The sequence below is a fragment of the Cloeon dipterum genome, chromosome 4, assembly GCF_949628265.1.
Source record: "Cloeon dipterum chromosome 4, ieCloDipt1.1, whole genome shotgun sequence".
Lineage (NCBI taxonomy): Eukaryota > Metazoa > Arthropoda > Insecta > Ephemeroptera > Baetidae > Cloeon > Cloeon dipterum.
The window spans coordinates 35,786,450-35,800,127 of NC_088789.1; the positions used below are offsets into that span (position 1 = coordinate 35,786,450).

Below are 13,678 nucleotides of genomic sequence, written 5' to 3' on the forward strand. Positions count from 1 at the left end.
TTTGAGGGTTGGTGAACATGAGCTTGACGGCACTTCCTGTTCGCTTGGACCTTTCGAAGCGAGATTAAAATTTAATGCTACACTTTCCTCCTTAAACAAATTTTTTGATACATTCCTCTTTCGCCCGGCTTTTTCATTCATTTTGTCAATTTTCAATCAGTAGTTGGAAACAAAGTTGCTATTCATTAATTAATTAATTATTAATTCAGAATTATCAGGGAATGAGAAGACCAAAAGAAAAGCGGATGAAATTGCGGCCAGAAGGAGATTCTTTTCTCTCGTGCGGTGAGAGTGGAAAAAGCAAAAAGGCTCGCGCGCTCTTCTTTGCGAGCTCAAAAAACGGAGAAATGTTTCCTCCTGTCGGATTTTCATGCAAATTTGAAAACCGAATGACCAGCTAGTTGAACGCTGCAAAAGGATTTCTAAATTTGTATAGTGAACAAAAAATCGCACATTTTTTTGTACAATTATATTTTTATTTATAAAATTAATATTTGAATGACAGGAAGGCTTATAAAAAAAATTCTGGTTCAATTATTCGGTAAAATTACACGAAACGAAGCTTATCAGTTTTAATTACATTTTAGTATTAGTCCTAGTCGATTTCAACAGTTAATTTAATTTTTACATCTTTTCGCGAATGTGGTGCCTGTGAAGCGTTGCAAAGTATTGTGTTTTGATAAGGTTATTTCTTGTTTTCAGCCGCGGAGACGTCGTTTCGGAGCCATAATTCCAGGTGAGTGTTTATCTTTTTTAAATATTCTGTTTTTTACTTACAATCGGCCTCCAACGGCGATGGCCAATTTGATCAAAATGTGCTTGGAGCCTCCACAGATTTAAAATCGTCTTTATTATTTTGCAATGTGGTACAACGAGCCAAAATCGTGAAAATTCTGATAAAAACTGCCTAAATAAGAAACTCAGGGCATTCGACCTGAGCAAGGAAGGCCGAAGGAGATTTAAAATAAAGTTGTGGAAGAGAGAAGTTGAAAAATGTGCTGCAATTGCGACGACAAATTAGTGGCTGCGGTTTCTGTCGATTCGCAGGTGCAGGCATTGGCGAGTGAAAGGGGGCGTGGCCTCGGGCGACACCACGCCCACCTGCCCCGCCATCCAGTTGTTCTTGCTAAGCCCTCGATGAATTTCGAACGCCAAGCCGAACCACAAATGAAAAAGACCCGAATTTCAGCAAAACTGCACGCTCTCTGCTTCCAATGTGCCCTGGAATGTGTCATTTTCCTTCATTCGAGCCAAACGTGTTGATGCAGCTCTCCGCAAGGGCGAAATGCGCACAAGATGAGAGCGTTTTGGAACTCGGAGGAGCTGGAAAAATCCTCAGGGAGTGCGACCTGAGGAAGGACGGTGTTAAGAGGGGCTGAAAAATGTACGATTACTGAAAAAGCTGTAAAATGCGGCCTGGGAAAGGATGCCAGGTCGGGGCAACCTGATAAAGGTCGGTGGGGTGTCCCAGGTAAAAGGTCGATTCAAACACCTGTCCAATCAGGAGGCCATCCGACAAACGACCGAATTTTAACTGAAAGAACGGCCGGGCGTTCACGTTGCACATCTCCGCGAGTGCAAAAACCGAAAAGCCTCCAATTTGTTCACAGCAATCTTTAGGATTTAAAATTTATAGAAACAAAAGAAGTGGAAAGAATCTGTTTTCCGAAATGAGTAAAGTCTGTCATCGACGTAGTGGCAAAGGTGACGAGCGGCGGCGGCCAGGGCGTGTCGCTTCAAAGCGCAGAAGCCGCCGCCACGGCAGGTTTTTCCGTTTGGTTAAACAACACATTGGCGCGGAACTAGTTTTGAGCCTTTTAAAAGAATTCCGGCAAGAGGCCAGAAACAAAGAAATCGAAAAGTCTCGCATTAAAATATGATCAAAAGATTGATTTTGCAATTTTATGGCCTGCTATGCTAAATTTTATTATTTTTTTACTATTTAGAAGCCGCATTTGATGATGATCAAATCACTGACATAAAATATAATTGAAAATAACGGATATAGGGAAACGCCAGAATAAAAAACGTGAAAGCACAAAATTTTTGATGAAATAAGTGAATTTATTTTTTTTCCGTGATAATGTATGATATTTCCTTTAATTAACTCATTTAGAGCTACAGGATTCCCAATTTTCTCTTATCCTATACCTATAAATTCTGCCTGAATAATCTTCATCTTCTTCACTTAAATGTCCCCAATAACCACGGTCTTTATCATTGGCCACGTCCTCTGCCGTGAGGCCTTTGCTGTCCCTGGCTTCCAAGTCCACCCCTGCTTCATACACAAGGAAACGGAAAGGTTTTCTGCCTGACCATGTATAACTGTTGGAAGATAAGCGTTTGAAGTTGTTGTTCACCAAAATGTGCAGTGCAGTTTCTCCTTTATTTGTCGTTTCCTTCACCAGTTGAGGGTTAGTTAGGTGCAGGAGTTTGACCACTTCTGAATTGTCGTGCCTGTTAATGAAATCGATGAAGGTGCAGGCGAAGTGCAAGGCGTTCCATCCGTTGGCGTCTTTGGCAGTCACGTTGGCACCTTTCGCGATGAACTCGCGGACGAGTTGCAAATGTCCGTGCTGGGCGGCGCAGTGGAGAAGAGTTTTACCTCGCTCGTCCTTTTCCGTCAGGTCGCCTCGCAGCAGCAGGAAGTGGTCGTAGATGAAGTGATCGTGTTCGGTCCAACTTTGTGTCTCGCCTCTTGGAATGAAAGAACTCAGGTCATCGCCGATTTCTCTCGCCAGCCAGAGCACAAATTCTCCGTTTCTGTGGTCCACAGCCAGCTTCAAAGGACTCTTCCCCTCTCCTGTCCTGATGTGTTTCAAATCTGGACTCTTTGAGAGCAGGTACTCGGCAATTTCCTTTTCTCTGTAATAGACGGCATAATGGAAAGCGTTGAAACCGTCACTTTCCTCGCCAATGAACTCTCGATTGTATTGCTTGACCGCATTCTCCTTGTCTGTCTGAAAAATATCTGCCTCAAGCGTCACTTTATCTCGGGGAAAACCGCTAATTTCTTCCTCCACGAAAAGCTTGACAATGTCCAGGTGGCCATATTCCACAGCTACGTTCAAAGGGTCACAAATCCTTTGGGGAATGCTAAAGGCTATATCAATGGCTTGTTTGGCGCCGTGTTTGAGGAGAATTTTAACGTACTTGAGTTTCCCCTCTCTGCAAGCAATGAAAAGGGTGCGTCCATACATAAAATGTTCTAAAAAATCTTTGCCGAATCCGTTTTCCAGCATCAATTCGAGAATCTCATCGTTATCATAATGAACCGCTATGCAACCGGCGACGTCGCTGATACTTGATTTTCTGAGCAGCTCGACGAAGTTGGGGAAAGTCTCTTTTAGCTGGTTGAACACGGAGGTTGCGTTGTAACAGGCGATTTCTATGAGTACATCATCCATATTATTTTCCAAGGTTCGTGAATCGATGGCGTTCATTTCCAACAGCTCGGTGAAGATTTCTTCGCTTCTTATCGCTTTGACCAGCAATTTAATAGCGTAATTAACGCAAATGGAAGAACGGTGTTTTGTACAACCAAGTTCTCTATTATCCCGGTAAAAGGAATATTTTTCCATTTGCTCGTCACAAAAAGTAATGTGTGGCTTCAGCACTTTAAAAATATGCTTGAGGTTTTCCTTGCAAACGTGATTCAGAAACAGAACAGATTTGTTTGAAATTTCCTCGGGCACTTTTATTTGCGTGTAAATCTCGATCTCTTCTTCGTTTTCCAAAGTCGAGTAGAAAAGATCGACAAACTTTCTGACCTCTTCCCTATACCATTGGCCAATAAATTCAAAATCAAAATTGCCCGACTCTCCCACGTTTTTCAAAAACTGTTGGGCGGCGAGGAATTCTGCAAATGTCTGGTGGAGGAAAGTGACCTTTTCTTGCTCCACGATTGCGACTCCATAGTTGTTCATCTTCGCCAAATCCTTTTTCGTCACTTCAGGTCCGACAAGTTCCTCGTTTTTCATGAAGCGGAAAGCGATCAACCGCAGAAGGTTCAGGGCGTTGTCAATCTTCCTCTGTGCCACTTTATTTCCGTCATTTTCCCTTTCCAAACACAGTTGTACCTTCTTCATCACCACCTTGTCGTAAATTTGGAATAAATTTCCTTCGCCGCTGCACTGAGCTACTAACGACAGGTGCAGGGGGTTGACCAGAATCGTGTCCTCATCTCTACGACTTGAAAGGCCTATTTGTTGGACGGCGTGAAGAACTCTCTTGATTTCTTCCTCGTTGTTATTGGTCTCTAACCGCAGAAACTCGATTTGCTTTGCTTCGTCGAATGGCTCTATTTCAACAAGTGTAGCGTTTTTAATCGTTGCCTCGATCACTTTCGCTTCGTGCGGTCTCGTTGCCACGCAGAGTGGAACTCTTTTTTCTTTCAAAGCCCTCAATATTCCGAGAGCTTTGTCCCTGCTGTGCGGACAAATCTCGTCGAAACCGTCCAGGAAGACGACTACTTTTTTCTGAGCAATCCAATTTTTTATGTCTTCAGAGGAATTCCCTGTGGTTTTGGCTAGAAATTCGACTGCATCCACTCGAGGTTTTGTTAATGTTTTAAAGTTTTTATTTAATGAGATATTCAAAACTCTCGCGTCTTGATCCGATTTTCCGATTTGGAAAGCGATTTCTTTGAGAACTGTCGATTTTCCGGCGCCGGCGACCGAACTCAACAGCCAAACCTGGTTTTCTCGCAACATTTTCGCCTCTCCGATCAGATCCTCGAAGCAAATCTTTTTCCTGTTGCCTCTCACTGTAAGCTTGAAATCTGGTTTCACGAATGTCCTCGGCCAGTCGGGAAAATCAAGTAAGTACTGAAGCGTCGAGTTTAGCAGAGTTAATTCTTTTTTAGTACCAGTTGTAAGTACTAAAAGCTCTTGCAAACTTCTCCCTTTTTTCAGCTCATCTCCTTTGAAGATTCCGATCAATTGCTCCAGCAAGTCTGCGAAATAAACCGTGTTGGATTAACCTTTAAGTTAAAAAATGAACTAATTGGGCGCTACCTTTGTCCTTCAAAATCATGACAAGCCAGCCGCTGTGATTCGTTGAAAACACCTCAAATTTGCTCTTTGATGATTTGAGCTAAAATCGAACCAAGATTAAAATTTATAGAATAATAGGAATTTATAAGGAGCTCACGTTGTCGCTTTCCATCGCCTTTTGGTCAATGATGAAAAATATCTTGGGCTTTCCGATCAATCTGTCATTTTTCGGGCCGATAAATCCATGCAAAATGTCGGTAATTGGAATTTCTCTTCCGTTCACAAGCACGCAAACTTCTTTTGTCTCTTTGTTTACGCTCACTTGGCCGAAAATGCAAGTCACAACGCAGCCAACATCATGCTCCATCTTGCTAACTACAAAGTTAAATGCTTAGATAATGCTAAATTTTTGTTCTTGTTATATACCTTGTGTGATATACAGTTTCAAAGAATCATCATTCAATTTCCAAAGTCTTGTATCAAAATCCAAGTTCTGCCGCAGAGCTTTTTCCATATCTTGAACTTCTAACGTTTGCCGTTCGTAAAAGATGAAGGCGCGCCGACCTCTGATATTTTTTCCCTCGCGTGACTTCCAAGGAAAAGATTCAGACGTTGACGTGATTGTTGCTGCTTTTTCCATGAGTGAATCATTTCTTGAAACAGGTTTTGCAGCATTCAATGCCCTGGAAACGAACACGATTTTTATTTAATTTTTTGATATAATCTAAATCACCTTGAGAAGAAAAAACTTGTGTCTAAGGGGAACATTTTGACCTCTGGCGTCTGACCAAGATGAAGGTTTGTTGCGAAGTCAGGTCCAGCGATAGATGCTTTGTGCACTTTGTGCTGCACTGACGTGAGGAATAACAACAAAGGCTTATCCTCGTTGATCTGGCTCAAGACATCGCACATGCTGTTCACAAACCACGAACCGCGTTCACTTGTGTTAGCCATGGTTGCTGTAACACGAGATCATTGAAATGGTTTATTCTGTAAATAATTTATGAAGTTAAATTTTACTTTCGACTGTTGAATAAACGATGACTGTGTTAGGTAAATCAGGAGCCGAATAAGTGATTCGGCAAGAATTTTGGTTGTTGTAGCTCTTGTAATCCTCTTTTCGGTCGAACTTTGCGTCATCTAGATTTCCCCTACACGGCTGTTCAATTTTTACTTTTATTATTTCGTCTTGTAGCAATTTCGACCGCAAACTTACGCCAAAGTTGACAAGCTTCAAACATTTCTCAAATCCATCCAGTTTTTTCAGAGAGTTGAAAACGTCTTCTGTCGTGAAGGAAATAAAATCTTTCTGTTGTTCGCTCCAGTGATCAGTGTAGATGACTCCATTTTCGTTGCCGTGAGAGAGGAAAAAGAGCACGAAAACCGACGGAATGTCTAAAGGACAATGGAAATTATGAAAACCGGATTTGACGAAATATGAATTTAATTATTGCACACCTTTTGAGGAGAAATAACGCAAGAGCTTTTCCTGGCTGCCGAGAAGATCGAGCAAAATTTCCTTTTCTGGTCTATAAAGGTTGCGGAAATAGCAGTTCCGGTTCTTTCCAAAGGTCGTTTTCAGGTTCTCCACGTCTGGTGCGTCACAGTTTCGAAATTTGTTCCACTTTTCGAAATTGCGGTAATGGATGAGAAGAACAAACACGCTTTAAAGAAATTACGTTTAAAACGATATGGCTTTTACTAAATAAGAAAATTTACTTGTCTGCGTTTTGTTTTCCTGATTCAAACTGAAAGAAACCAAGATCCGCTGGACCTCTTGGTCGACCTTGAGCCTCACCTGGAAAATCGGTGATTTGCCGTTAGGTTAGAGACATTTTTTAGCGAGCTGTAAAAGTTTACCTTGTCTTAAAATCTTTTCCATCTCGTCCATAGTTCGATGCTTAGCTTTCTTCCTTTTCTGTGGAATTTTAAATGTAATTTAAATTTTAAATATTCCATAAAAGGGTTATTAATTTTTATGAATTGTGTTTATAACAGAAAGAATATGTTTCGTAAAGGCCCTGAAAGTCCTGGAATCGGACCAATGTTCCGTTTCTGTGACGCCTGCAGTTGACATCTGAGTCAGTTTGGATTTTGCTTCGCTTTCACTTTTTTATATTTATTATTTATTGAAGCAGAAAAATATATTGCTTTAGTGTTCCTTCCATCAGCAGCACGTGAAGGCGCGCTCGGCCTTTCAATTTTAGGATCAATTATTAAAATAAAGGACACTTTGATCAGCGCCCAGCGGCTGGCTTTGCGGCGCCGAGCCGTCAAAATTTCGTCGGCTCGGCTGGCGGCTGGCTTGCAGCTAGCTATAGTGCTTTTTAAGCAGGGCTCAAAAATTCACGTATTTTCAAAAAAAAACCCACTGCATTGAATAAAAACTTATGATGCGGCTTTATAAGACAATCGACTTTTTGAGTATGAACTACTTCAGGAAAATATCCATGAAATAGAAAAACGGCGTGAAAATTTTTAACTCGGGGCATGTGAATGCGAAAATGAAACATTGGGCTCGTGATAAAACCTGATAATGTTCCAAATTATGGATGGCTGGCTCCTGGCTGGCGCTGTGCAGCTGGCTCACAATCAGATGTCTATGCCAGACATTTGAAATTCTACTCCGTTCAAAATAATTACGCCCTGGCTTGTTCCTCTCTTGCTTACAGAAACGTTTTTCCCAACTTCATTTTGCGTCAAACAATAATGGCAATCCCAACACACAACAGTCTCATATTTTTGAGGAGCAAACATTATAAAGGGACACGACTAGAGCTCTGCACGAGTGGATTTCACAGGTTACCTTGAAAGCCTTAAATTGGCATCACGTATTATTTTAATTCATTGTGAGTTCCTTAAATTGTCCTTTTACGCGTGCCGCGGTGAAAGAGCTCGCATCCTAGGGGAGGTCTTTTACGGGGGTTGAATAATCACCATTTTAACCCTTGAAAAACGAATCGATGCCTCTCGCCGAACCGCAACTTTCGAGACTCATTGCAGTCCATTGGGGCCAATGGGGCCCCGCAAAAAATTATATCCGTTTTTCGCATTTTGTGGGTCCCGGAGTGCCCCATGGACTTTAATAGGGTCCATCAAGTACCGTTCAACGTAGAATTTATGTGCTTTTTTCAATCTCGGTTTGGCTCGTTTGGTCCCAATGGGCCGGAACTATATCAATTTTCTGTTTTTTTGTATTGTTCGTGTTTGCGGGGTCCGTAGGGCCCTTGCTACTCCGCGTTCTCAGCAGCGTTGTAAAAATTCAGGGCTAAAGATTATTAAAAAAACCTCCCGTTAGCCTGCTTCTTAACATTTTGAAAAAATTAACACCCGCAACCTAAACTAAAACACTTTGGCATATTGCGAGTCCTCTCCTTAAGGAAGAAGCCTCCTGGAGCCTCATTTGAGCTCCGGGTGAATTTTTGAAAATTGCTTTTATTTATGGGCAGGGTTTTTGCTTCAAGGGCACAAGCACTGAGGGTCCGAAAGAGCTTGCAACGACGCGTCAAACGAACTGCGGAAATCCGAAATTGGCCGGTGGAGAAAATAACTCACTTAGTGCAAATTTTTAAACCTAAGTACCTCCTAAAAGGGATATCAAATAATCAGGATCGATAGTTTAAAAATCGGCTCCATATTTTCCACGTCTTTTTGCACCTAGTTCATTCATTTATTTGAAGAATTGAATGATTGGATAGGTTCTGAACACGATAATATGTATATTGCCAAATCGAATAACCGTCTTTTACGGGAATTCCTCAGAGACGCGGAAGGTCCGGTTTTAAACGCCCTATATTGCTCGTCTTTTGGCACCAAGTTTTCCAAAATAGCTTCGAAAATAGCTTAATTAAGTTAATAAGGGTTGGAAGTTTGAAAAAAATACATTTTTTCCCCATCTTCCATTTGATTAGCATTGAAAGCAACATGTTTTCGAGATTTTCAGCTTCCCGTCGGAATTTTTCAGGATTTTTTCTCACGTCTCGACTAAAGACAGGGAGGGTAAAATCAAGGGGTGCGCGTTTACTGTTGAGACTTTTGGTGGTTGGGGGGATACACCACCCTTCGAGCACCCCCGGCCAAAAGTTTGGCCCCACGGGGCCCGCTTGTTTTAAATTTTAAACCGTGAGGGTGAAACTATTTATAAATGAAAAAATTTTAATATGGTAAACATTAAAATAGATTGATTTTGATTCGAATCGGGAAATCTCACCGACACCTTAAATTTTGTTCCTATCGAGGTCAAAATAAGCGATTGATTGTTCTTTTCACAATTATTATCACGGCAGCGGCACCAAAACGTTATCAGTATCTGACATTGCGAGTGAGAAGGGAGACTTTCGGCGCCTGCTGCTCACGAGCAGAGGGAGACTTTTTTGCGGCCTTTTATAGTGAAAAGTCCAACTTAAAACGGGTGCGGCGTAAGAGCAAATAATGCTGGCCATTGAAATCACCGCACGAAAGTCAAACATTTGGATTGATCGCGTCGCGTTCAAGAGGTGCGGCGATTGAAGAGGAAGGCATTCATTCGATTATGAGAGGAGAAGTGCAGCTGCAGTGAAATTACTCTAAATAAGTGATGGCAAAATGTGATGCAAAGTTGGACTTTTCACGTATGGCTCGCTACAAAAGACACAGCGGTCTCTCCATTTGTCCAAATAATTTTGAAAATTTCCAAATTTCAATTTTCACCACATTTTCTATGAATATTTAATAAACCCAATTGGATCGCCATTTCCTAGAAAAAATGGAGGCGACGTTTAGTTTGTGCACCAGATGCCAGGCGAATTGACCCTCTCATATCTGCTCTTATTGATTCACGAAAAAATGAGCAGCCGCAAAGTGGCCTCTTGCCTTTTGGGGTTTTTCTTAATTTAGTTTAAATTAAATTTGTGAGTTTAAAGCATTCAATAGAGGGATGCGAGACCAGAGGACGATTATTTTAATCTCAAATATGCGTCTAACAGAAAAATTATTTATATCTGGAATTTTCAAGGGTTCACAGAGGTCTCCATCTGTTTGAAATTTGACTTCTCAAAATTAAAACTTTCCATGAATGGATTATTAGCTAGGTAATGGGACAAAAAGAAAATAAAACTGATAGATAACGATGGAAAGCGACGAACGATATTTTTAATAAATGGTTTAAAAAATCAGGCCGTGTATGTTTATTATTAAATGAAAAGAAAGAAAAATAATATATTGAATTGATCAGCGCGCGACTTGACTCACGCAAAATGCACTTACCACTCAGATTCAGAATCAAGCATTCGCGTTGGCGTGCGGATGGGTGCTCCGTGTTTCCTCCCCCGTCGAGTGGGTGGTTTTCCGCCCTCGCGGTGTGACCGCGAGTTGACCTGGTAGGTCACTGCGACCTCTACGATGCCGTAGCCAGGCTCCAAGCGGGCGTTTTGGCTTGAATTAGGGTAAAATAACCGGCCCTGCTGGTGGTTCACCAATAAATGGCCAATTGATAAAAGGGCACAAAACACGGGCTTGGCAAGAGATAAACCGGATGCGCGAGCGGTGTGCTCGACGAGAAGCGAGAGAGGCACACTAAAAGACGTGCGTCTCGCGTGAGTGATAGCCGCAAATTGATAAGGATTCGAACGAGCAAAACTCCCTTCCCCAAAAGGCACCTTTATCTGGCGCTGCAATGTTTGAGTTGCACACACTAATCTCTCGTATTTATCGCTATTTTACAATAACAGAGAGCATTTATTGACGTATTCTTTTTGGGGCAGAAAATGTCGTGTATTTGGCTGACCGGTGAAACCCTGAAATCGATCTTATTTCTTTCAACCTAGCATATTTCGATTGAAAACTCAAAAAATCATTGAAATTAATGGAAATCTCAACGTGAAAATTGGAACTTACTAATAATCATTTTTCTGTGCTTTTTACTTCGATTGGGATATTCAACGTCCCGGCCTCGTATATTAGTGTATAATGTTGTAATTTGGCCTCCAGCTCTCATTTCCACCTTAATTTTTGAATGCAATATTTTCTTTAAATATTTAATAAATCCACCTGGCTCGCCAATTTAAAAACTCATGGTTTATTAATGCAACCGAACGCAATTAAATTGTAAAAATCAAAGAAATGCAATTTTTAAGTCAATAAAATTGTTTTGTTTAATTATTTCACTGGTTTGAATATTAAAAATCTCTCTTTGTCTCTTTATTGTCAATGGTTTGGTCGGTGACGCCCAAGTGAGAGAAAAAATCTAAATGTGTAAACAGTATAAATATTGATAGCTTTGAATTATGGAGTTGTTTGCTCTCTCGCTTACTCCAGAGAGCGAAAAAGTGCGAGCGAGCGATAACGAGGATTATTTGTTTGGATGCTGCACCGCAGATGCCACGCGAATTCACTCTTTCGTCTAGCGAAAAAATGAGCAGCCGCAACGCAAAGTGGCCTGCTGCCTTTTGGGGATCCGCGGTGAGTTGTGCGAGAAAAAAAGCGCAACTTTGACGCTCCGGCCGGGCAAAGCGCCGCACTGATTGTGAGAGAGCACGACCCACGACAGAAAAAGGGAAAATATGCAGTTGGACGAACATTTCGAGCTAGGCATAAGATTCTTGCAATATTTTTTTAAATTAAATAGAGTCTAGGCATGCAATTATTTATTTTATTACGTATTATATTATTTTTTATGAATTAATTTGAAACTTCGTTCAATTCAAACCTGGCAGGCGACGACATTTCTGTTTCTGTGGCTGCAGTTTCTGTCTCTGATTGGTTTCTCTAGGTTTGCAGGTGGAGGCAGGGCTCTCTGGGGGCTGGCGTCTTCGAAGGGTAGGGGGCGCGGCCCTGGGCTGCACCACGCCCACCTGGCCCAGCCGTGTCCAGTAGTTCTACTTGAGCGTCCAGTTGTCTTTGCTCACAATCAGCCCCGAAAAGCACTCAATTTTGATCGCCGAGCCGAACCACAAAGCAGAGAGACCAAAATTGCAGCAAATCTCCATGCTTCCGCGTGCTCTGTGATAAATGCACTTCTGATACTTTAATTTAATTACGAGAAATTTGGGAAAAAAGGAATGCTTTCCACAGGCTGTAATCCGTCTTTCAAAATTCATTCGCACACATGTTTATTTTGTTTCCTCTAATTAACCAATTTATTTGTTCACATCAATGTGCAGTGTAAAAATAAAAGTCAACAGTTTGCAGACACGAAAAGTGGATAAAATCTTTGGATTACCGGCGAAACTTTAAATTTGCATCATCTTCAATTTAATTATTTTCTTAATTGAAATTTCAAACTCAATTTTGATTTTATGGCTGATTTTCCACACATTTTTGTAAAATAATTATTTGAGCAAGATACATTTTACTAATTATCTAAAATGTAGTGAAAGAAAAGTGGGAGTCTTTTTCGTCTCGTGTAAAGCGTCCATCTTGATTAAGTGAATCAGCGACGACATGCAGCGATTAAGATATTATTGGCAGTAAGTACAAACGGTTTTAAAAATGCCTCATCTTCGGAAAATAAGTTTGGGCAACGATTTGTTTCAATTTGAGGAATTTAAAAAGTCGATCCTTTCGGTGCTCTCTGTGGTTGTGCGTAATTACAAATAATTCAGATCCGGTAAATAGTTGAGTAGTGAGTGCTGGAAAACTAAACAAATCCGCTGATTAAAAAAGTGTTGCTCTCGTTTTCGACTTCTTTTTCTCTCTTGCTCTCACATTCAGCGAAGAGTTAGAGTTTCCATCGCTGCCTGGCCTGCGTTTTTGTCCGTCGAGTGGCAAAGAGGCTGCGCGTGAAGTGTGCATGCGGTGGCCGATCGAGCAGCTTCTTCTTTCCCTCTCTCGGCACCTCGTCCAAATAAGAAACACAAAGGCCGGAAAGCACTCGCAACCCGCAGCCGCACGCGCGATCTCTCATTTTTGCAAACCAACTGAACCCCGCTCAACCTGAAGCTTTTTGTAAATTTCACGGGCTTATAACAAGGCTAGGACTCCAATTTGAGCTTTTTTATCCATCTTTTTCTGTTCTTTTTTGTAATTATTGCGCTGCGACTATGCTGATCTTTTTAAAAAAGCATTTGTTTGCCTTTTTAACCCTTTGTTCAGCACGGCGCACGTCCAGCTTGAGCAAACTAATATTCCTCCTTGCTCAAACTCAACCTTCTGCGTGCAAATTATGTTGATAATTGAAAAAGAAACCGGAAAAATAATCTCAGCAGCGAATCGTGCGCCAAGTGCTTTTGCAGCCGTTTGTTTTTCCAATTTTCTAGAGACAAAAGCAGTAAAAATATGATTAAAATTACTCTAATTTAAATACGCGGAGGCACACAGTACGAAAGCCGCTGCTAAATTATAATGTGTCTACAGAATCTGAACAAAAATACTTAAATTTGCAGAATTTTTTGCACAAATTTTTGCCAAGAACAAGTGGCAGCTGCTCAGATTGTGTTCTACCAATCAAAACAGCGAATCAATATTTAGAAAATTTAGCTATTGATCCTTGCACCTTAAAAATTGCTTTAGAAACTATTTTTGGCATTTATTAATTTCAAGAATTCAAAGCGTGTGGTTGAGACTTTTTATAAATAGAAAAAAATGGTAAAACTCGATTATCCTCCAAACTAGGTTTCCTTTTCGCTATCGGGAATACGCGATGCCTCGAGCTATGATGCTCCTCTAGCTAAAAAATGCGATAAATTTATGTTTTTTCACTTACTTGC

The 13,678-nt window shown here is 41.1% G+C and overlaps 2 protein-coding genes across 2 annotated transcripts in view; both read right to left on the bottom strand.

Annotated features, from left to right (window-relative positions):
- The window catches only part of LOC135942247 (uncharacterized), a 52,032-nt gene that overhangs the window by 18,942 nt on the left and 19,412 nt on the right, over positions 1-13,678 (bottom strand). The window lies entirely within an intron of this gene.
- Positions 1,232-7,313, bottom strand: LOC135942246 (uncharacterized). Its single transcript, XM_065488265.1, has 10 exons — positions 6,855-7,313; positions 6,714-6,792; positions 6,453-6,658; positions 6,211-6,389; positions 6,015-6,153; positions 5,728-5,953; positions 5,421-5,677; positions 5,152-5,369; positions 5,016-5,094; positions 1,232-4,954 (listed from the first exon to the last, which is right to left on the bottom strand). Exons 1-10 carry the CDS (start codon positions 6,883-6,885, stop codon positions 2,109-2,111), a joined length of 4,260 nt encoding a protein of 1,419 aa, XP_065344337.1. The 5' UTR covers positions 6,886-7,313; the 3' UTR covers positions 1,232-2,108.

What these genes read in the sequence shown, in the direction of transcription:
- LOC135942246 (XM_065488265.1), bottom strand. Translation starts at nt 6,885, where the DNA reads ATGGACGAGATGGAAAAGATTTTAAGACAAG. An exon ending in ACAAGTTTTTTCTTCTCAAG is followed by an intron (nt 5,678 to 5,727) that starts GTGATTTAGATT and finishes GTTCGTTTCCAG; the next exon opens with GGCATTGAATGCTGCAAAAC. An exon ending in AGGCGATGGAAAGCGACAAC is followed by an intron (nt 5,095 to 5,151) that starts GTGAGCTCCTTA and finishes GTTCGATTTTAG; the next exon opens with CTCAAATCATCAAAGAGCAA.